At 37.9% G+C, this 21,427-nt stretch overlaps 1 protein-coding gene across 4 annotated transcripts in view; it reads left to right on the forward strand.

Moving 5' to 3' along the window:
• The window catches only part of scai (suppressor of cancer cell invasion), a 38,433-nt gene that overhangs the window by 9,045 nt on the left and 7,961 nt on the right, over window positions 1-21,427 (forward strand). For all 4 annotated transcript variants that reach the window (XM_067484089.1, XM_067484090.1, XM_067484088.1 and 1 more), the window contains 14 exons: window positions 1,362-1,457; window positions 1,670-1,756; window positions 3,698-3,796; window positions 4,167-4,263; window positions 6,715-6,813; window positions 6,939-7,091; window positions 8,130-8,231; window positions 8,793-8,894; window positions 9,661-9,739; window positions 11,294-11,393; window positions 16,437-16,518; window positions 18,288-18,360; window positions 18,942-19,115; window positions 21,047-21,147. In XM_067484089.1, the coding sequence (XP_067340190.1) occupies window positions 1,362-1,457; window positions 1,670-1,756; window positions 3,698-3,796; window positions 4,167-4,263; window positions 6,715-6,813; window positions 6,939-7,091; window positions 8,130-8,231; window positions 8,793-8,894; window positions 9,661-9,739; window positions 11,294-11,393; window positions 16,437-16,518; window positions 18,288-18,360; window positions 18,942-19,115; window positions 21,047-21,147 (1,444 nt within the window). The remainder of the gene's footprint in view (window positions 1-1,361; window positions 1,458-1,669; window positions 1,757-3,697; window positions 3,797-4,166; window positions 4,264-6,714; window positions 6,814-6,938; window positions 7,092-8,129; window positions 8,232-8,792; window positions 8,895-9,660; window positions 9,740-11,293; window positions 11,394-16,436; window positions 16,519-18,287; window positions 18,361-18,941; window positions 19,116-21,046; window positions 21,148-21,427) is intronic.

Here is a 21,427-nt window from a genome sequence, read left to right on the forward strand (position 1 = left end):
AGTCCTTCATGAGAAACCCAAGAGAAAATTGTCATTTATATTCCCAACCTTTTCCTAGTCCTAGTCCATTCTAGCCATTAGTATAAATAGTGGGAGACTTGAAAATACATCATGATATGACATAATATTTTCATGGTAACAATATACATTTAAATTATAATATTACAATACAGCAATATCTTTTTGTTCACAAGTCATATTAGCTGCAGTCTTTACAGCCAAGCAAACACAATCAGTGATCAGGCAGCTTGATAGCCCAGTGTGTAGAGGAGCAGGATGGGATGCAGAATTCAGTGGCATTAAATCCCAGCCAGGTGTGTCCCTGAGCTCCGTGGGGGTCCCCCCATGGATGCCCATTGCTCCCCACCAGGGCCATGGGTGACAATTATATTGGAACAAATGGCTACTAAATAGTTTAATAGACAGATGTGGACTGTTCATGACTAAACAAACAAAATATTCACAGCAAAGTGCAAACTGGAAACCATGAATAACTTGTACCTGGATGATGGGAGGTGAAAAGTATAGAAAAGGAAAGGAACCACTCATGATCCAATGCATCATCACATCATCTGCCAAACATGGTGACGGCAAGGTGGAACTGTATGGCTGCCAAAGGAACCTGGTCACTGTTCTTTATTGATAATCTCTCTACTGATAGAAGTACCTGGATAAAATCTGAAGCGTATACAGCTATACTCTATACTCACATCACACAAAAGTGATAGCATGCCCCTTTACATTCTGTGACTGTTGCGCAGGAAGGTAGAGCGATTGTTCACCAATCTGACAGTTGTTGGTTCAATCCCCGGCTCCTCCGGTCACATGTCGAAGTGTCCTTGAGCGAGACACTGAACCCCAACTTAGTTGGTCCCGGTGAGTGTTGGCCAGCTGCATAGCAGCTCCCCCATCGGTGTATGAATGTGTGTGTGATTGTGAGTGTGAATGTGTAAATAAGAAGCAGTGTAAAGCGCTTTGAGTGCCAATAGGTAGAAAAGCGCTATATAAGTGCAGACCATTATATTGCAAATAGGTAATGACCCAGAACATAAAGTACTGTATCGTGATCTATTGTATTGATATAATTTATAATTATTGAAAACTTGAGTTGGAGGGAACAGATCGAAGAAAACCAAAATCTACTGATATAATCCTGAAACTAAAAATTTGTTGAAAAACCCTGTATTTTTACTTTTACTTTACCGAAAAAGATTTATTTTTTTTTAAAAACTTTATTTTGTTGAATTATTTAAACTGACGCAAAAACATTCTCCAGGGTAATTGTAGAGCTGAAAAGCACTTAGAGAGTATGTTACTGTTTCACCTCACTCCTCTGTCCTTAATTGTGCGTTTTTCTGCAGAGATCTTCCTCAGTATGGCCACAAGCAGTGGCAGTCCTACTTTGGACGGACTTTTGATGTCTACACTAAGCTTTGGAAATTTCAGCAGCAACACAGGTAATTAGGACCGCTTTTTTTCTGATTATTCTTCATACGCAGAACCAATTGTCTTTAAAATAGGGTGAAATTGTAGAAGTAGTGGCATATGTTCAGCTCATTAACACAAAGCCAGATATTTCATTGTGATGTCAGAGGCATTTACCAGATGTTGTCACATCCTGCATAATTTACATAATTTACTGTTTATTATTGTGTTTTTTGTATGACAGGCAAGTTCTGGACAGCCGGTATGGATTGAAGCGATGGCAGATTGGGGAAGTTGCATCCAAAATTGGACAGCTTTACTACCACTACTAGTAAGTCAGCTTATGTTAATGCACAAACCTCACTAAATGCTGTTACCGTCTCACCGGTAATGTGATTTAATCTTTATTGCACGTCCTACAAATGGGGAGGCTGTAACTCAGTTGGTAAGGCAGTCTTACACGGACCACAGGGTCAGTGGTTTGATCCCCAGTCCCGGCTATACGTCGAAGTGTCTCTGGGAAAGACACTGAACCCCTTACAGCCCATTCCCATCCCCAGCTGTGCAGTGCCGGTCCAAGGCCGTTAGAAATTGGGGAGGGTTGGACACTGTGTCAAGACCTATTTTGGATGTGCATTGACATATAAGACAAGGCAATACCAGAACAACTTTCTAGAACCATTTTAGAGGTTAAGATGTACATCCACATGTGTTCCAAATGGAAGTTTTTGTAGCAACTTTAAAAGACATTTTCCAAATGTCAAAATTAGACGTTAATTGCTCATTAACACACATCTGCTGTATTGTTTTAGGACGTCTTGTGAATGCCGAATTTAAACATTTTTTTAACATATGGAAAGATTCTAAATTCATTATCTTAAGATCTACATAAAACTAAATCTTGATGTCCACAGATTTAGGAACTTGGATATCTGCTTTGTAGCCATTTTAGAGGTCAGTAGATATCCAAAACAAACTCCAAACAAAGATTTCCATCTAGGATATGTTATAGATGTCTACAGAAATAGGTTGAATAGTCTTAAAAATAGGTTGCATATCATAAGTCAGTGTAAATGCATTGTCTCGATGCAAATATTCTCAAGAAATGCTGATTGCAGTGTTCACAAGATATCCTGAAAAGATGTTACAAAAACATATACAACCTTTTGTGGATGTCAAGTTCAGAAGACATTGCAAAAACTTTTATATACCTTGTGTAAATCTCTTCTTGATGTCTACATTCAATGATTAGAAGACATCACGAAAATACTTTTACTTTCAAAAACTTGCATTCTGCATATTCAGGGGGCACCTTCATGCCCTTGCTTTTTGATCGGGTGGGTTGTTTCATTGCTGGTGACAGAATTATTGCATAACTTATTATACTTGCTCCGTCTACCCATCTTGAGGCATCTACTCATAAGCAGATTTTGTCAAGTCAATTTCAAGAGTCTCTTTATTTAGTTTAGCTTTTCTCTGATGTCATATCAATCATATAAATAGAACTTTTAATTTTTTTTAAATTAACCATATTTTTAGCAATCCCCTAGACAACCACTACCAACTAGAGATGTCTGTACAACCTCGATTAGCTTGTTGTGAAAAAATGTCCCAAATCAGCACCTTGTCTAGTGTTTTGTGGACAACAACAGAGGTCACAGAGAACAGACAATCAAGCTAACACAAGATGCAAACTGTGATTGGAGAAGATTCAGTTTTAGCTTTAGTATCGGTATGAGAAAACACGCTTAATTAAAAAATGTCAGTCTTTGAAAGAAGTAGCTTCTAAAGACTGTATCATATTAAGGCTACAGATTTTTTTTTGTGGATCAGATACACACTTGATCCAAATTTAGGTGGATGAAAGTATCGGCTTGCATTTGGTATCAACAGCTACACAATATTAAATGACCGAAGTGACAATTCAGGTGACAAAAATGTACTTACTCACTACTGCTCGTTAAACATTGAGGATACACAGCACACACATCACATAGGAAAACTTAATTTACAGGTTTACATAAACTCCACAGGTACATTTTATCAGGCATATGCTGGTGGACAAATTGCAATTCATGATTAATAAAAGGATTTTTTTTTTTGTATTTTGTGACGTCTTTTAACAAAATAAAATATTATTTGAACTTTTAACCATTGTTGAAATGCTGCATTTAATCAGTTTTTAGATTTAATGAAATAAATGTTATTTGAAATGTACATCAATTCAGAGATGGTAAGACAGATCATATTTTTTTCTGATCTTGATTGACAGTCTTCGTACCTCAGAAACAAGTTACCTGAATGAGGCCTTTTCATTCTACTCAGCCATCCGTCAGCGATCCTACTACTTTCAGGTCAACAAAGAGGACAGGTTTGTTCCAAACTTTGTTTACTTTTGATTGATTTTGTTTTCTTGTTTGATTGTTTCTTATTTACAGGTTATAGATAGGGGCAGTAAATTAGAAGTTTAGTTTTTAAAGAATAAGGCAGGTGAAATTCTGTTTTTGGGTTTTCTTTTGTTTTTTGTTTTTCTCAAAACCCATTATGGGTTTTTCTCCAATTAAAAAAATTTATTTAAACATTTGTCTTTTAATTAACACTAACAATAGACACTTGAAGACAAATTAAATGTTGTATGCAAAATCTATCCCCACAAACATGCAAATTGTAATCCTTGGACATGGCCTAAAAATGTGGATTTATTTGACTTTACAAGTTTTTTTTTCTCATCTTTTTATCAGGCCAGAATTAGTAGTGAAGAAGCTTCGATATTATGCTCGCTATATTGTCGTCTGTTTACTTCTGAACAAGATGGACCTAGTCAAAGTTTTAGTGAAGGTATGGAAGCAAAACTCTTTTTTTTTTACTATAGCATGCTGTTTGACTTTATTACTTGTGCAACCCTGGTTTTCAGAGGGACATGAAATCACCCCTCATTTCACATGTCTACCTCATGTACATATATTTAAGTGTCTCAGTAAAGGATATGCACAGCTGTATACCAGCCAAGTTTTATCTGACAGACCATCACTTCCCATATTGAGAAGTAAGAATAAGATTCATGTAGAAAGGACAAGATTACACTTAAATGGAGAAGATTTTCCTGCAATTTAACAGACAAGGAACACATTGTCCCAAGTTGGGAAGCAATATGAAGCCCGCCCAATATGGGAATGGTGTCCCCCCATACACACTTTTTCTTTGACTATTAAATGGCTAACTTATTATATGTCAAAACCATGGCAACCTCTGGCCACCCCCTAGAACCATTCATGCCAATTGAGCCTAAATGTGGGTACGGTGGTATATGGTCTGCACTTATATAGCGCTTTTCTATGTATTGGCACTCAAAGGGCTTTACACTGCTTCTGATTTATCCATTTGCACTGACAATTGCACTCAAACACCAATGGGGGAGCTGCTATGCAGCTGGCCAATGCTCACCGGGGGCAACTAAGTTAGCGTTCGGTGTCTTGCTCAAGGACACATCCAGAGGAGGAGCCGGTGATCAAACCAGCAACTGGGGGGGGGGGGGCTCTACCTCTGCTCTACCTCCTGTGCCACAGTCACCCAGTGATAGTACGTAATGCTGCAACACTGTAATAATTAAGCAGCAAAAGTAAAAACTACCTTTAGGGAAACACTGAACACAACAGAAACGCTCCTGAGGAAAGATATGCAGTAACTATATAAAGGCAGCAATAGATTTCATGGTGCTGGATGCATCCTTAACACAGTTGCTTTGTTTCACTGTAGAAACCAGGGCTACGTATAACAATTGACCTGATTGATAAGTAGAAAAGTATTAACTGTTGGTTTGTAAAGCATTATTATGAGCATAATTTCTTATAATTATTAGTAAGTTGCCGTTAATAATGTAAATAGTACAGCTCTCCTGTTAATCTAGAGACACACATTGATTCTGTTGGAGTCTTCAAAAACACACTTAAAGGGTGACTTCCCGAAGATTTAACTTCTATTTATAAAGGTAGTAAACTGCCCTCTGTCTTCACTTCACTTCACTAGAGAAAACATCATCAGGACCTACAGTTTAAATGTATGAAAAATTGAATTAATGTTAACTTGTGTCAGTTCCACATTGTGAATTGACTGTAGCAAGAGTGAGTGGTTGCCTAACTCAGTTTTGCAACATTACACTTTTTTTTTCTTGAAGTGATCCCAGATTTTTGACACAATTAATTAATCACATATTGAACACATCGACCAACTGTAATAATCATCTGTTTAAAATACAGCGCACCAAGTTTCACAAAGAATTGATTCAGCCCTAGTATTACTATATTATTAAAACTCTTACATTGTTTGGCTTCTTACTTGGAAAAGGAGCAGCTTTGGCTTACATTCACTCGCTGGCCACTTTATTAGGCACACCTGTACAATCTTATGCAATCAAATACAGCAGCTTTGCCATGAATGCTACTTTTACAGTGTTATAATTTCTCAGTTTAAACTGTCAGAAAGGTTATAATTCTAGTCTTTATCATTGAAGTCACAATGGGTAGTGAAGTTGTACTGGAGTGCATTATATTAAGAAATAGTTCTAATGTTTTGGCCAACCTATGTCAAGTATGTAGCCTATGTTGACTAAGGCCTAGATGTCAGAAGCATACTTATTCTGAGGAAAGTTATTCTCTATGAGATAGAAAGTTCTCAGTTAGAGACGTAGACTATAGTGTCCAGAGAAATGCTGCATCTGGATCCAATCAAGACAGAAGACACAGAAGAAGGCCCAAGTGCACATCTGGCCACTAAGACAAGTACTTAGAGCATTACTGCTCCTGAATTGCATAATTATTGAATAAACCAAGAGAGAAAACAGTGTTTACAGACATTGTGCATAGGAGACTCAGGTCAGCTGGTTGCCAAATCTTAGAAAGTTGCAGTGAGCTAAAATGCACGAACACTGGACTTAATATGACTGGAGTTTTGTGAACTAATAAGTTAAAGTTTGAGATGTTTGGATCCAATCGAATCACGTGTCAGACACAGAGCTCACACGAAGATGATGGAATCCTGCTTAACACCATTGAAGCATGGAGTAGAAAGGTGATGATCTGGGGATACTTTGGAAATGGGGAAGTGGGTGATTTGCATCGTGTGCGAGGCTTCCTCAATCAGTATGTATACTACTCTATAATGAAGAGGCATGTCATTCCCTCTGGGCAACGACTGTTCTTGGTCCTAGCTTTCAAATTCATTTTGCAGTTGTGTGAAAAAATGTTTGTATTTTTAAATATTATTAACAACATTTGGAACTGCTCTCTGTAGGAGTTATCAGAAGAAATCGAAGATTACACACAGCGATTCAACACAGAGGACCAACTAGAATGGAACCTGGTGCTACAGGAAGTCGCAGCTTTTGTGGAGGTAACATGCTTGAACTATCACATAATCCAGCACTACTGATTGCTTTAATATCCACCATACTGTACATTACAGATGGACAGGCTGTGGCTCACTACCCGTTTTCTCCCCTTGTTTGTTTGAAACAGGCAGATCCAGTAGTAGTCTTGAATGACAACAATTCTGTTGTCGTCACCAGCAATCGGCTGCAGGAAGGAAGCGCGCCTCCACTTGAACAAGGCATGGTGGTTGGCCAGCTTGTGCTTGCAGATGCACTAATCATCGGAAACTGTAACAACCAGGTTTTAACCCACCAATTCTATATCACAGTTTTTAATGCTTTGACACAGTAGTTGACCAGTTGTGTGAGGTTAGCTCTGTTGACTGTGATTTTCTAGTGACTTTCCTACAGTATGGATGAAGGATATTCGTTGTCTATACATTTTATAGTGATAACCGTCATTTTAGAAGATAACAGCAATACAGAATATTTTTTAATGTGTCATTTACTACCATTTTCTTACAAAGGGCAAAGATTAAGGCAATGAGTCTAATGCAAGAACCTCTCCTATAAATCTATTTGTTTAGGAGTTACTCATTAATAAACAATTAAATAAGGGACATTGAGAGCTTTACCATTCACCACAATAGATTATGAATTTTAAACAAAGTTCACATGAAAAAACACACCAACAGACATGAATTTCAATACTTAATAAAAATAAAAAATTACTGTAATAAAAACTCAGAAAAAAACACCCACTTTTAAAAAATATTGTTCCAAGTCCTAATCCTACTTCCAAGAATATAAACATGAAAGTATACTATAAGAGATTTGGGTGTGTAAACTCCTGAATCTTTTTATGACCCCACTCTGGACTTTTTTAGTCTTTGGTTGATGTTCTTCACCTTCACAAAGTCACTGATGTGTCACTTTACTTACTTTTGAGCACCCAAAATATTGGTTCCATGTATAACAATGTTTGTAATTTAAGCTAAATACCTTGAATTAAAGCTGAAAGACTACAGATTAAGCAAATCTTTATCGTTAAATCCACTGTTGGGTTGTACGGGACCAACATGATGAATATTTTGTCACGGTTCAAATACTTTTTGCCCTAAAAGGCCTAAAATGACTTAAATGACTACTAAACATTAATTTTCTGTAAGAATGAATTTCTGTACCTGATGAAAAGAATCAGATCAGTTTTTTCAGCATGCTGTGTGCTAACAAACATAACCTTTGTATAATTAGTAAAACCATGATGCCTAAAACATTCCGTCTCCACATATCTTTCAAATGTTAGTTGACAAATGTATGTTTTTTTTCCTTTCTGTAGGTGAAGTTTAGTGAGTTAACCATTGATATGTTCCGCATGCTTCAAGCTTTGGAGAGGGAACCTGTGAACCTGGCTACACAGACCTCCAAACAAGGAACAATAGTGAGTGTCATGTCCCTCATTGTTTGGTTTACCTGTGTTGTAGTCTTCTAGCTGAATGTTCTTTCCCAACTTTTTATACAATAAAGTTAAAAGCCTTTAGCTTTTATGAGGTATGATCCATAATCCCTGTTTAATTCTGGTCAAATTAAATAAGGAAGTTGTATTTGCAAGTAAAATCATGCAGAATATTGCCACGAGTTTATCATATATTTTGATGTTTCTCACAGGTCTGGTTTGTAGCAAATAATTAAAAATTGAAAATGTGATTTGAAATCTCAATGATATTTTTTTTACCTGCTTAAATAAAGTAAGCAAACAAAATACCAAACTGTCACTATGATTTTGTTTGGGCTGTAATAGTAGCTATCGCTCTTTCAAGAGATGTAGTGTCTACCTAATCTTTCAAATTAATCTTAACCATCAACTTAAGAAACATTCTCAGGGACTGGCTATGGTTACCTTTTTTATGTTGTAAGTAAATTGCACAATGGTTATAATAAGCGACCATTTATAATAATAATAATAATAATAATAATAATAATATCAAATCTTTCTCTACAGGAACCCAATGAGAAGCCTGCTAAACGAGAAAACCCTCACAAGTATTTGCTGTACAAGCCAACATTTAGCCAGCTTTTCACTTTCTTGTCTGCCTCTTTTAAGGTCAGTGTTCACTTTAATCATGGTCTTTTTAACTTTGTAACTACAGTGTACCGAGTGGAACACAGTGGAACTAACAAAGCCGCACAAACTAATTTAATTTCAATGATGGTGCAGTATTTAATTTTAGTGAGTATTCATCCTATCCATCCATCCCTCCATTGTCCCAACTACTTGTCGCATTAGAGGTTACATGCGTGCTGGAGCCGATCCCAGCTGTACATCTTTGGCAGGTTGCCAGTCTATGTCAGGGCTGATACAGAGAGACATACACAGACAGATAATAATTTACAATCACATTCAGGCTTAATGTATGGGAAATATAGATTCATCAGTTAACCTAACATGCATATCTGTGGTAGGACATCGGTTCCCACTCCCCCAACCTACAAAGCTGGCTGCTTACAGGGCTACGAGCATGTGCAGTCAAACCACTCTAGGTGATCTAGAATGCAGAAGAAGCAGGACTCATTATTTCTATCTCCTTAAAATGACATGTGACAACACTATTCATAAGTCTGCAACTCATTAATATGTGTTTGTTTGGATTATCACTTTTCTACTGCTGTTTTTCTAAAGGTTATCCAAAGGTTGATTTTGAATTAAGAAAACAAAACCAACAACTTGTACAAAATTCAACCGAGCCCAAGTAGCTGCTCAGAGGCTTGAAGAATTAAAACTATTATTTTGACCTTTTATCAAACTGATACCTGTGTGGGGCATCCAATATGTCACACACTGTAACTCATTTTCATGCTTTAATTTACAGGAATTGCCTGCCAACAGTGTTCTGCTTGTCTACCTGTCAGCTACTGGAGTCTTCCCGACTGGCCATTCAGATTATGAAGGTAAAATATAATTTTCTAGTCGTTGAGTGCATTGCCCCGTGTTTATTCAGGTGTGTGCTACTTACAGAGTGACAGAGACTAGAAATCTGTGAAAGTTGGTGGAAACATCCTGTAATATCTTCAGGTATGCACCCAGACTGATACAATTAATTGGAATTAGAAGAGGGGGTACTAACTTTTGTGCATTATTGTTTGGGACCTCTTTGTGTAATCCTATAAAGCTACTGCACATAACATAGTGTAGTGATTGTGATGCATGAATTTGTGGACACTAAAATGTGGAAAAGAAGATTTTTAAAAAATTATACCGTATCATTTGTTTAAAAATGTATTTAAAGTTATTTCAGTAACTTGCTTTGTTAATAAATTACTTGCTGCTATCAATCATGGAAACGTGTGCCTGGAGACTAAGTTGTTCCTTGTCAGGTTAGTTTCCAAGCTTGGTGTCACCTTAGGCTGAACCAGTGTTACAGCCAAAACATTAAACTGAGCATAGGGTTTTGTTCTTTCTTTTTTATTTCTACATTATTGACATAGGTTAAATTACAGTACATCACAATTTGAGATTTATTGCAAAATTGACAAGTTGGCAAGTTGAAAATGATATATAGCTTAGCTTTTAGTTTATATCATTTTATGTTCATTTTATATCATTAAATGTAGTGCAAGAAAATAAAAAATTAATTAGTGAAAACTTTTTGAATACAGTAACTGTGTCACATGTACAAACCAAGTTGGAAAATGTTTACTGAGGGTCTCTGTAAACATAGCCACATGATGTGTATTAGATGTTATGTAGGTTTTCAAACAAGCATGTACGTGATGTTACAAAGAGTGAATATTACTCACACTCAACTTAGATTAAAAAAGATTAAAACAATTTTAACACATGAGCTAATTCAAGACTGATTTAAAAGCTGAGCTCTGTGCTTTACACGATCCCTAAAGTTCTGTTTTGTGTTGTTTATTTCAGTGTTTTTTTCTTGTTCTTGTAAAACGGTGAAGGATCTCGGTCAGGGAGGTGAATAGTAATTGTCAGTGACATTACCAGAGCTTTTCTGCTTAGATGGTAGATGCTGGCACAAGAACAACCATTATTTTTGTCTTCTTCAATATTTGAAGGGCTCTTTCAACAAGGAACAAGGAAAGAACAAGGAAACAGGATGTCTTGGTCTTTGGCCACATCACCAAACACTAGGAACTGCTAATCATCTTGCTAATACTTTCCCTATGGTGAACCATGCTGCTTGCATCACTCTGGAGTTTCATCTCAGCAGCAAGGACAGGGATACTAGTCAGAATTTGGAGAAGGATTCATGCAGCCAAACAATGAAAGGTTTCTCCTGAAAACCTGCTCTAGAATACATGAGATCTGACAGTTGTTGACTGCTAATTTTTCCCCGCAATAGTGATCCAAAGACAAAACAGTCAAGACAACACCAGAGTGGCTTCAGGAAAAGACTGAAATTTAAATGAAATTTATCACCTAAATCACATTATTGTCATGTCTTTTTAGTTTAACAACATTAAACTACCATCTTTGATTTCCTGTAGGACCGTATGATTTTGGAGGCGTTCTCACAAATACCAATCGAGATGTGGTGAATGGAGAGACTGTACAGAAGAGGAATCAGGCCCAGAAAGAAATGCACTGGTGAGAATCTAAGTCTATTAGGATGATCTGTTTGACATATTTATTTCGCTGTTCTGAAATGTTCATTTGGCTTTTTAGGAAAATTGTTATGTGATATTTTAGATAATGCAGTGGAATTCTATTCAACTTTATTAGTATAGCATCGATTCACAACAAAATCATCTCAATGTAAAGACTATACGGATATGTAGAGGAAACACAACAGATCTCCCTTTAGCAAGCACTAGGCAACAGTGTAGAGGAAAAACTTCCTTTAACAGAATACATTTCTAACAGAACCAGGCCCAGGGTTTTATTTATTTGGGGTTTACACAAAAATTGAATTTGCTTTTTTGAAACATGTATGTATTTTTCTGAATATAGAATTTCAGAAATGTCATGCACGACTTCCTCTCTGCATTTACTCTTCACCACTATTGCATTTTCTCTCACAAATTCAGCCCTTATAATACGCCAACATCAATAATATTGTTTGCTAGCCTTTGCTTGTCTGAAAAAATGGTACCTGGTACCACCTGTCCATACCATAGTTTGAAACCTGATGTCACTGCAACAGCCAAAGCTGAACAGAGATGGCAAAGTATTTATAAAACCACTATAGTTAAATGCAATACTTTGCATTGCTTACATTAAAATGGCAAAAGAAAGTAAAACAACAAGTTTTTATTTCATTAACATAATATTTAATGCACATTCAGCTAGTACAAACTTCATCCTTCAACAAGTAACAAAAATGGTCAAGTAGTGCATAAAGTTATAGTAAATAAATGAAAACCATACTGCAAATGGTTGCATCCCTTATATGTAGAAAATCAGGTGTCTGATCTTTCTAGTCCGAATCCTAGGCCGGCTGCTGCCTTTCTGTTTGGAATTACCATGTTCTCCGTGTACTTGTGTGGGTTTCCTCTGGGTACTCCACTTTTCTCCCACAGTCCAAAAACATGTATGTTAAAGATCAACAGCTTTTAGCTTGTCCCTTCAGGGGTTGCCACAGCAGAATATGTTCCACACACTGACTTGGCATCAGTTTTTACTCTGGATGCCGTTTCCTGCTGCTACCCCTTGCATTTTATCTGGGCTCGGGACCAGCGCCTTGATGACTAGGTAGGACCAGACCTGGTGGCGTGGGATTTAAACCCACAGCCTTCTGCACCCCAACTCAATGCTCTACCACTAAGCCACCAGGCCGGAGTATGAACATTAAGTTAATTGGTGACTCTAAATTGCCCATACTGTAGGTGTGAATCTGAGTGTTTGTGTGTGTGTGTGTGTCTCTTTCCTGGCCCTGAGATAGACTAGAGACCTATCCAGGGTGGACCCCTCCTCCTCAACCTGATAATATGAGTTTACTTTCTCCATAGTTAGAGTGACCTGTCATTTATTGTAAATTAGAACTAAAATAGGCAGAAAAAGGGGCTTTCCTTAAAAACTCGTCAGTCCTAAGAGAGGAACGTTATTCTCTATGAGACATAGACAGAGAATTAAAGATTTCTTTAAAACTGTACAACCTACTCTGCAGAAACAGGCTGCAACTGGATCCAATCAGGACAGAAGGCGCAGTACAGCAAAAGGCCCAATTCCACATCTGCCCACGTAAACAAGTACCCAATTACAGTTATATGCAAAAGTTTAGGAACTCTTGACAATGTCCATGATTTTCATTTATAAATATTTGGGTGTTTGGATCAGCAATTTCATTTTGATCTATTAAATAACTGAAGGACACAGTAATATTTCAGTAGTGAAATGAGGTTTATTGGATTAACAGAAAATGGGCGATATGCATCAAAACAAAATTAGACAGGTGCATAAATTTGGGCACCCCAACAGAAAAATCACATCAATATTTAGTTGAGCCTCCTTTAGCAGAAACAACCTCTATCCTTTAATGAGTTTCTGGATTCTGCATCAATGTATTTTGGACCACTCCTCCTTACAAAACATCTCCAGTTCAGTTAGGTTTGATGGTTGCCGAGCATGGACAGCCCGTTTCAAATCACCCCACAGACATTCAGGTCTTGGGACTGGGATGGCCATTCCAGAACATTGTACTTGTTCCTCTGGATAAACGCCCGAGTAGATTTTTAGCAGTGTATTGGGTCGTTTTCTTCTTGTGCAACTTTGTGACTGATTCCTCAACATTATTCTCAAGAATCTCCTGATATTGAGTGGAATCCATTCGACCCTCAACTTTAACCAGATTCCCACTGGCCACACAGCCCCACAGTATGATGGAACCTCGCCCAAATTGTACTGTGGGTAGCAAGAGTTTTTCTTGGAACGCTGTGTTCTTTTGCCGCCATGCATAACGCCCCTTGTTCTGACCAAATAACTCAATCTTTGTTTCATCAGTCCACAGCACCTTATTCCAAAATGAGGCTGGCTTGTCCAAATGTGCGTTTGCTTACCTCAAGCGACTCCGTTTGCGGCATGTAAGCAGAAAGGGCTTCTTTTGCATCACTCTCCCATACAGCTTCTCCTTGTGCAAAGTGTGTTGAATTGTTGAACGATATATTACTATGAACGATTGTTCAAATCATCAAAATGACAAGGGTGCCCAAATTTATGCACCTGTCTAATTTAATTTTGATGCATATTGCACATTTTCTTTTAATTCAAAAAACCTAATTTCACTACTGAAATATTACTGTGTCCTTCAGTTATTTGATAGATCAAAATGAAAATTTGATCTACATTGTCTACATGGACATTGTCAGGGGTGCCTAAACTTTTGCATACAACTGTATCTTGATGGCCATAAAAAGGGCCTGGATAACTTGTTTTTGTTCTTACAGGCAGAAATAGTGCATCCAGAAAGTATTCACTTTTTCCACATTTTGGTATGTTACAGCCTTAATCCAATATGGATTAAATTCATTGTTTTCCACATAATTTTACAGATATTACTCTATAATGACAACATGAAAAAGGTTTGTTTGAAATCTTTGCAAATTCATTAAACATAAAAAACAAAAAAGTAATAAGTATGTATATAAGTATTCACCACCTTTGGTTAGTACTTTGTTGAAGCACCTTTAGCACCAATTACAACCTCAAGTCTATTTGAGTATAATGCTCCAAGCTTTGGACACCTATATTTGGGCAGTTTCTCCTATCTTCATTGCAGTACCTCTCAAGCTCCATCAGGTCATTTCCAGCTCCATCATTTTCAGATCTCTCAGAGATCTTTAATCGTGTACAAGTTTGAAATCTGGCTAGGCTGCTCAAGGAAATACATGGAGTTGTCCCATAGCTTCTTTTTGTTATCTTGGCTGTGTGCCTAGGCCCCAGTCTAAGGTCCAGAGAGCTCTGGAACAGGTTTTCTTCAAAGATGTCTTTGTACATGCTGCATTTGTCTTTCCCTCGATCCTTACTAGTCTCCCAGTTCCTGCCACATGGTGGCGGCAGCATCATGCTTTACTGTAGGGATGGTATTGGCCAGACCAGAGAGTTTTGTTTCTCATGGTCTGAGAGTCTTTCAGCAGTCTTTTGGTAAACTCCGGGTGGGCGTTCCTGGGACTTTTACTGAGGAGTGGTTTCCATCTGGCCAGTCTATCATTCAGGACTGATTGGTGGATTGCTGGAGAGATTTCTGGAAGGTTCTACTCTCTCCACAGAGGAACAATGGTGGTATTTCAGGTTGTTGCTCCCCTCCCTGACTAAGGCCCTTCCCTCTCAATCACTCAGTTTGGCCAGCTGGCCCGCTCTAGGAAAAGTCCTGGTTTTTCCAAACGTCTTTCATTTGCAGGTCATGAAGGCTACTGTGCTTATTGGGACCTTCAGTGGGACCTGCAGCAATTTTTCTCTACCCTTCCCCAGATCTGTGCCTCAATACAATCCTGTCTCAGAGGTCTACAGGCAATTCCATGGACTTCATGGCTTGGTTTGCGCTGTGACATGCACTTTTAACTGTAGGTCCTTATATAGACAGGTGTCCAAATAATGTCCAATCAACTGATTTTTCCCTCAATTGGACTCCAATCAAGTTTTAAAAAGATCTTAACGATGCAACGGAGTGGAAACAGGATGCACCAGAGCTAAATTTTTGAGTTTTATGGCAAAGGCTGTGAATACTTATGTACTTGTGAATTTTTCATTGTTTATTTTTAATAAATTTGAAAAGATTTCAAACAAAACTCTTTCAAGTTGTCATGTGGTATTTAGTTCTTTTTTGAGGAAAATAATGAAATTAATCTATTTTGGAATAAGGCTGTAACATAACAAAATGTGGAAAAAGTTTAGCACTGCGAATACTTTCTGCATGCACTGTGTGTCCAAACTTAGAAATGTGAGCCACTGCCACTGAGACACTCTCTGTATGTCCCTGCTGGTGAGCCTCATTAATCTATCTGTTACACAGATTGCATTCAATTATGGGCACACACAATTAAATGAAACACTTGGCTTCAAGTATAATATAAACAGAATTAAAATCATTTGCATGCAAAGTGCATATAAAATCTGTCAGCAACCACAACAAAGATAGTCTGAATGTGTTAACAGCCTAGTACTTGGGGATAGTTGGTGGTGGGATGGGTGGCCTGCTATTGTTATGCTCATCTGTGCTAGTTGACTGAGGGAAAGGTCAACATTCAAAATTTTCAGACTCTGTTTTGTTCTAAACTAAGTTTAAGCCTGTGAAAGACTTTATGACACACTGTCATGTCAAACAAGTTGATATTTTTTTTGTTACTAAAAATATCAAGCTTTTTCGCTGTTAAAATATGTAAATGATAACTATATGGGGGGGGTATTCTTTAAGCTACTGCTTCTGTATAGGCTACCACCTGTGGATGCTTATGCTTTTTTTAATAGATGCTTTAATAAAGTACTTTTATTAGCTTTTTACTTGCTGAGTTTTTATTGCGGATACAGTAATAAGCATAGGCATTGTTAATCCGAGTGCTCTGTCTCATCTCTACAGGAGGCTGCTGTTGTGCACTGTAGAGTGGAGAAGCTAAGCTGTGTAGAAGCTCATTGGGAATAGAATAGAAATGTATGTTTCTGTTTTTTTGTTGTTTTTTTTTTTTTTAATTATTGCAGCCTTCATCCAGGGGATCTACTGCCTTTTACACGGAAGCCACTTTTTGTCATTGTGGATTCTTCTAACAGCACAGCCTACAAGGTATGTAAACCGGTAAAGTTTCCTAAATTGTGCACACGATTTTTAGCTCATAGCTGCTAACAGCTTGTTTGGAATTTTGTTCCTTGCACAACTGTCAAACTGGCAAACTGACCACCTTTGATACCTCATATTATTCACTACTCCACAACACAACTGCACCACAAATTTTATGACTGTCAATGTGTGAAATCTTTTGTGCATTAAGGAACGGTTGCAATTACACAGCTGCTTAAAAGGTACAGTGCCTATAAGAAGTATTAACTCCCTTCTTGTTTTCACATTTGAATTTTAACTGCACTAGTTAAAATTTTAGATAATTACTTGTTGATACCAAGAACAAAGTAATAAACAGTTTTGCTTATGTTTGAGTAACTGGACTGTAAAATCTTTATCGATCCTCTGCCCAGTTAAGTTGATGAGAGACACTGGCAGACACTGCTGGTCCAAATTGTACTGGGGACACACCTGAAGACTTTCAAAGGCTGGACAGTTCAAACTTAAACACTTGTTCCACTTTCACAGGCTGTTGCCTTTTTCCATTGTAGAGCTCTGAACACTCACTGCATTGGACTCTATACACTAAGTTGCTCTTCTTGCGTTTAGGTGTTTGGTCTTTCAGGTGGGCAAAACTCTGTGTCAGTGTGCTAATGGGTTTAAAGTGAACGGGTATGTGTTGTTTTCCGAAAAATCCTCTTCAGCTTCTCAGACACCCTTAGTTTCTGCTCTGTCCGTCGTTCTTCTTCTAGATCTGAATTTCATTTAAGACCTCCTTAGGATAACCACAGGCCTTGAGAGCTGTCCTCAGATGATGTTACTTACAAGGACTACCAGCGTGTTCACAATAGCTCTTGTAAGTATTCTAACATCTGCTCACTATGGGCATCTCCCAAAAAGTCCAGCCTCTCTCCAAGGGTCTGGTTCCAGAGCCAGTGCTGTGTGTGGGAGAGAGGCCAACTAAATGTAGTTGACCCCACTTCACCTCGTGCACCAGCTCTGAACCTTCCCTGCCAGAGAGGTCATGTTCCACATCCAGCTAAAGCCAGCCTAAAAAAAAACGGATCTAAAGTGATCTTGCCTGCTCACCCAACCATGATCCCTTTTCTTGCAGAAGGTGGGTCTACAGAATGGCATCCCCATATTATGTTTCTAGCTAAGCCCAACAGGGCCCCATAGTCCAGGGCCCAAGCACCAGACGCTCGCTATCTCTCCCCTCGCAGCATCAGCCTCAATTTCCCCTATTATAGTTGAGATGACCAGATTCTGATGTGAGATTGACTGATCATCAACTGTTAAGCAGACATTGCGCCTGTTGTGGCTATCGGGAAGCTGTGCCACAAGACAAAGCTTTCAATTTACCATCACTTATCTACCGTCCAACTCTCATCTACGGTCATTATCTCAAATGAAATGGCTAAGATGAGTATCCTCTATAGGCTGGCTGGTCCCAGCTTTAGACATAAGGTACAAAATTCAGACATCTGTTGGAGTCTCAGAATAAAGTGTCCGCTAATTTGCTTGGAAAGTGCCGTTTGAGGTGGTTTAAGCATTTTCTAAGAATGCCTCTTGGCATTGGAGAACTGGAGATAAAATTAATACTTTTTATAGGCACTGCCATTTGGGTGTTATGTATTATAAGGGATACATATTCCAATTCTTTATTGTATATGCATATACTAACAGTCTGGTCTAGATATAAAACGATCACAGAGTAAATGTATATTCTGCATATCTGACATAACCTTTTTCATGTTCTGTATGTTTCCTAATAGAATTTCACTAATCTGTTTGGTCAGCCCCTGGTGTGCCTCCTGTCACCTACAGTATATCCTAAAAGTGTACAAGGTGTGTGTTTTTCTGTGGAACAACAGCTCTTGTATGTTTCTTCTTGTCAACAAAATCTATGAAAAAAGATCTGTCTTCTGTCTCTGTCTGTGGACTAGACTTGAATTTGATGATTCTTAGGCTTTAATTGATTATATACTAAAAGCTATGCACTTTGACCACAAGTGACCCAGTCATATGTTTACTTCGCATGGACAAAAGCCTTTTGACTTGATATTTTTTTAAATATAAATTTTCATGCCCAAATTTCAGTAATACATTGGCCTCCTAATGCCAGGAACCATGAAAAGCTGGAGACTGTGGCTTTCCAGTGAACAACTACATGGCTGACCACTGAACACCAATATTTAAAATCAGAACGCTTTTTACCTTCAACCCAGTTGGTTTCTACTGAACTCTTCAAAACTAGTCACTGATTTTTGTCTTTAATTATTTACTATTAATGAAAGAATAATGAATTATTTTAATCTTATTGTAGGCTTTGTCTCAAAGATGCTGTTATGTTATAAACAGTTGCTTGTGTGTTTAAAATTTCTAGTATTTACCTTTTACCCGTGCCATGTCTCTGCTTACCTGTTCAGATCAGTCTCAGCGTGGGAGTCTCTTCACTCTGTTCCTCTACAGTCCACTGTTGGCTTTCTCCTCTGTCTGTGGATTAAACAGCCTGCGACAAGGAGTGTGGGAGAGGGCTCAAGAATTTCTTCGCAAGGTCTACCGTGACATTGGGCAGATGATAACTCGATCACGGACCATAGGTATTACATGTCCTGTAGAAGATTTCGTGTCTGCTAGTACATTATCAAATTCAGTTTAGTCAATGGAAAATAGTAGATTCAGAAAACAATTTTATTAAATTGATTAATTGATTATTTGGGTAGGAGCAACTTGTATTTGATGCCTTATTAATGGAAATTTGGGGATTTGAAAAGAAGAAAGTGGCGATTTAATCATTGACCTTAGGGCTGTGGGACAGCATGTCCTTTCTCCTCATTCAGAGCTTGAGTAAGAGCTTCATAAAATGTATTCAGAAACGCAATCCCAGATCCCAGTCAGATAGCCAGTGGATGATGACTCTTACTGTGCTGCAACTGTCCCAAACCTTATTTTGTCACAGTCTTATCAACCAGGGTCCCCTGTACATTAATTCATTCAATCATTTCTTAATTCATTTATGTATTTAAAAATAGTATAATATGTTGTCTTAGTAGCATATACTTTTATGGAACTATGTCATCTGTTTTCCCTACCATAGGCAGCAACAAATGCATCACTGCAAGCTACACTGCCAATTCAAACCTTCCCATTGACGTACAGTGCTGTGTTTGAAATGTGTGTAGACACTCTTGGAATACACAGTGAAGAACTTTAACGGCTAAAATACTAGTTTATGCATTTTTTTTATTAGTATTCAGCAAATTTCCAGCTCTCACTGGCAGTAGTTAGTTTTAAGTGTCTTGCAACTTGTGACAGGAGGAGCTGGGAATCAAACAAACGACCCTAAGATTAGTACCTCCTGAGCCACAGTTGCCCCAAATAACTAACTTCCAACTGTAACCTGTTTCTGTATCTACTTCTGCAGAGCTAGAGTGTTGGCTATATAAGCAATAGTATACTGTACCAGATGTTATACTTGCTACAGTGGAACACAAATTATGAACCATTAATTGTCAGACAACTGCATGTCGTAAAACACTTTTTTTTTCTGTTATTTTGTCAACCTCATTTACTAAAAGCCAAATAACAAAATCTCCTGTCTCCACTACAGTTCAACAGCAGCACAAAAAAACACCCTCAAATCTGAATCAACTCGACTCTGTTAATCTGAAAACAAACAACATTATCACTTCATGAAGGAAGATTGACTGCAGGACTGCTGTATTATACTGACTTATTTTTACCCTAATAAACTTACATCTGAATGGAAATTTACCGGAACTTTTAGCATTTTAGGTTGAATGGTTAGCACATTAAGTATGGTACATACAGCTTTATGTAACTTTTAGCTTTATTTTTCTCATTCATTAAGTGACTGTTTTCACATTTCACTCCTATTGGTTGTTAGTTTACAGAGTTCTTCTCGTGCACCCAAAAGAGCACTGATATTGTTTACTTGATAGGAGAAGTAAGTTTGACTCTACCTGAACTGTCTGCTCCCTTTGTGCTGCAGCTCTGCCTTTAATCAAAAGCCCCTTTCAGACACGCCCCGGAATTCTGACATTGTGAGTAGTGGCAATGTCCATATTATGTGCGCGAGCTCGTACGTGCAGCATGCTGCTCGTAACCCACATAGTGTTACATGATTAAAAGGCCACTCCACAGAATGTTCGAGGCCGAATTCTCCTAACATTGTCCGGAGTTTATATGTGAAATAGGCTATAAAGAGACTTCAGAAACTATATTTACAGATCTGCTAATTTCACTGGTATATTGAACGAATGATATCCTAGGAACTCTGAACACAAATGATTATTTACATTTGCATGCTTTAGTTCATTTTTACTGTAAAAAACTTTAAGGTAATTGTTTTTATTGTCAGATTCTGAATATTTGGTGCTGCTGGAGGTGTTGCTTTAACTGTCCCCAGGACAATGAGGCACTATTCCTTTTTAACCCATTTTGAACACACATTGCTGTTGTTGATGTTTTTGTTTGTTTGTTTGTTTGTTTGTTTCTTTTATCTGCACAGATCAAGCCTTTTTGCAATTCTATGGTGATGAGTTCCTGCGGCTGCTGCTGATCCGCTTTGTGTTCTGCTCAGCTGTACTGAGACTACATAAACTGTTCCGGGTAAGCCACTGCTCCTGTAGCTATCATGAAGAAGTTTCATTATGCCCAGAAGTGCATTAAATGTCCCTTGTACCCAGTTTTGTGGTCTCTGCCACTCACCTAACATCAGGCATATACTGTGGCAAAGGGAACAGTTTGCCACAGTATATGAATTGACTACACTACACCAGCAACCAATGCACATATAAGGTGGTTTGTGCCAAACTACCGCACAAACCCAAGCTGATTTTTTTAACTAGTTTCTAAATAAATATTTTGTTCCAACATATTTGTGAAATTT

This window comes from Channa argus, chromosome 18 (assembly GCF_033026475.1).
Source record: "Channa argus isolate prfri chromosome 18, Channa argus male v1.0, whole genome shotgun sequence".
In the NCBI taxonomy this organism is placed as follows: domain Eukaryota; kingdom Metazoa; phylum Chordata; class Actinopteri; order Anabantiformes; family Channidae; genus Channa; species Channa argus.